Source organism: Penaeus japonicus, unplaced genomic scaffold, assembly GCF_977035675.1.
Source record: "Penaeus japonicus unplaced genomic scaffold, GWHDUDI00000001_assembly GWHDUDI00000010, whole genome shotgun sequence".
Lineage (NCBI taxonomy): Eukaryota > Metazoa > Arthropoda > Malacostraca > Decapoda > Penaeidae > Penaeus > Penaeus japonicus.
The window spans coordinates 11865721-11868220 of NW_028234412.1; the positions used below are offsets into that span (position 1 = coordinate 11865721).

Genomic DNA, 2500 nt, shown 5'->3' on the forward strand with positions numbered 1-2500 from the left:
CACAATATGGTGCCAGTCATTTAATTGATTTAGGCCTAAGCGTTCAAAAGCCCTGCCATTGTGACATGCAAGGCTGGAATGCCCCCGTCGTGAGTGGGTTAATAAGAATAGTTATAATTTGTGTTATGCATGTTCACAAACATAGATACCTTGTAAAGTGAGACTTCAGAATTGACTTTTGTTGAATATAATTATGTCTGGCATCATTTTTTTCTAATAAAAATGTATCAGATATGCTATTTTTTGATGCAGTTATTCTTCATGTGTTCAATTATTGAGTTGTTCCTTTTATGGAATATATTAGTAATATATATTTCATGCTTATTTAGATATTTTGAATAACTTGAGGATGTGAGAAAAAAAAACCTTTTTTATATTTACATTATACAGATATTCTGAAATACATTATTATTACTACTACTACTACTACTACTATTATCATTATCAGTAATATTACTATCATTATCATTATTGTCGTTACTTTTATTAATATCATTATATATAATTATCATCATCATCGTCACTTCAACGTCATCGTCATCGTCATCATCATCACCATCACTACTACTATCATTATTATCATTACCATCATCATCATCATCATCATCATCATCATCATCATCATCCTCATCATCATCATCATCCTCATCATCATCACCCTCATCCTCATCATCATTATCATATAATGTAATGTACTGCAATGAGGATGACAAAGATAAAACATTTAGCGTTTGCTTGTACGAACTACAATTATGACGAAGGAGCTAGAGCTAGCACATGTTAATTCCTCTTTCCATCTTCCTTCTCTCCCTCATTCTAAATACGATACTTTCAGGCCCATTGGAATACCTGACCTTATCTTACGACTTGCCATGGGTGCCGCTACTTACTGAAATCAGGCAAAGTCTTTTCTATTGCCGCCTTAGTTTCGTTTTGCCTGATCTCTGCTAGAGGACATTGGGCGGTAAGTGCTACAGTGACTTTAAGTGGCTTATTGATATTAAGCATAAAGTATATGTATTATTTTGGGTTTGGTACCTCACAAAATATAGAATGAATATATGTAATGGTACTATCAGTAAAACTTGTAGACAAATATGTAATCATACTGTCAAAAGAACATGGAAACAGAAATGTGATACTATTAATGAAATATGTAGACAAACTTCAAGAAAACTCACCCGCAAACACTGTTAAACCGTAATCACATGGTTTTACTCATACTCATAGATATATGCATCTTACATAGATGTGAGCATTTCTTCAAAGCAATGGCAGAATTGGAACCCGCACATAATGTATCCTTGTGTAGGCAGGGGCGCATTTTGGGTTAATAACGCTCAGGGAAAGTATTAGAAATGCGCCACTAATTTATTAGAGGGGGGGGGGGGCAACCGCAAGCGTTATGAGCAATTGCAGCTGGGAAGGAGGGGAGTGGGGGTCTAAGGGATGAAGATAAGAGTATGATATAAAAAGAGTTGGCAGATAAATAGGTAAAAGGCTTTATATTTTTTTTCCATTTCTTTGTATTATGACAGAGGTTACCTTGGGGGAAATCACAAAAGATCCATGGTTGTTTATGACATTTCCCTCTGCTTTGTTTTTCTCCCGGCACACTAAACAGGCGTTGATTTCCTTTTATGACGCACCATTATCAAAAAGATAAGAGATTGAAAAAATAAAGATTCAATGACGCTGATTACTTTTCTCCTTATCGGTTTTGAGTGCAGCGCTTTTAAATATCACCTCCAGTATGAGTTTAATTCTTATTATCCCAACTATTATGCTTTCGTGCCTCATAGCACATGGGGCACGTTGGTGGAGGGGAATTGCTCTGAAACAGTGCTTCGAAATACAGGTCGTGACCCAGAGTCGTAAGTTTTAGACAATGGGTCACCGTGTCTCATAAATACTATAGTAGATCAAATATTATCGAATAATGAAATTTAGAAAAAAAACTCTGTATGACGAATAAAAAATAAATAGAATAACATGAAATACGTAAGCGAAGTTTGTAAAACGTATGTATAAAGATACAGGTAGAAAGACGATGGTTTTCCACACCGGATGGAGAGTGGTGTAAACACTACGGATTAGTGAATGACAAACACTTAGGTTCCGAGAGCCAGAAATGTAAACAAAATTGGTTTACTGTGAAAATGAAATGTCGAAAGAACATTGTTCGTGGATATTAATGAACAGCGAGGTTGACAGGACTCTATCAAACTGGTATAACTTCACTGTAGGAGTTAATTGTTTCATACCATTAAGTTTATTTTGCAATTGATATATTTTTTTTCCACAGGGAGACACGAAGTCCAAACCACATAACGTTTACTTGCTTCGCGTGGACCCATTCGTGGTCTGTTGCCGATTCAATGCGTTCCTCAGCTGAGTGATCCTTTCTTTTCCCGTTGGGCTACATACTTCATTGATACATTGACTATGACTTTGATCATCTTCGAGTGCATGACTGCAGGTGTCTGTCTACTTGTGCTTT

General features: G+C 36.0%; 1 protein-coding gene and 1 pseudogene across 2 annotated transcripts in view; both read left to right on the forward strand.

Annotated features, from left to right (window-relative positions):
- LOC122264996 (protein wntless pseudogene) overlaps positions 1–156 on the forward strand; it is a 1617-nt pseudogene extending 1461 nt beyond the window's left edge. Inside the window, exon 3 of the transcript XR_015191289.1 lies at positions 1–156. This exon is cut by the window's left edge and continues 401 nt beyond it. The product of XR_015191289.1 is annotated as a protein wntless pseudogene (transcript).
- A 1597-nt stretch (positions 157–1753) lies between these two features.
- The window catches only part of LOC122264997 (putative glutamate receptor), a 31839-nt gene continuing 31092 nt past the window's right edge, over positions 1754–2500 (forward strand). The window contains exon 1 of the mRNA XM_086540325.1: positions 1754–1874. Within this exon, the coding sequence (XP_086396451.1) occupies positions 1754–1874 (121 nt within the window). The remainder of the gene's footprint in view (positions 1875–2500) is intronic.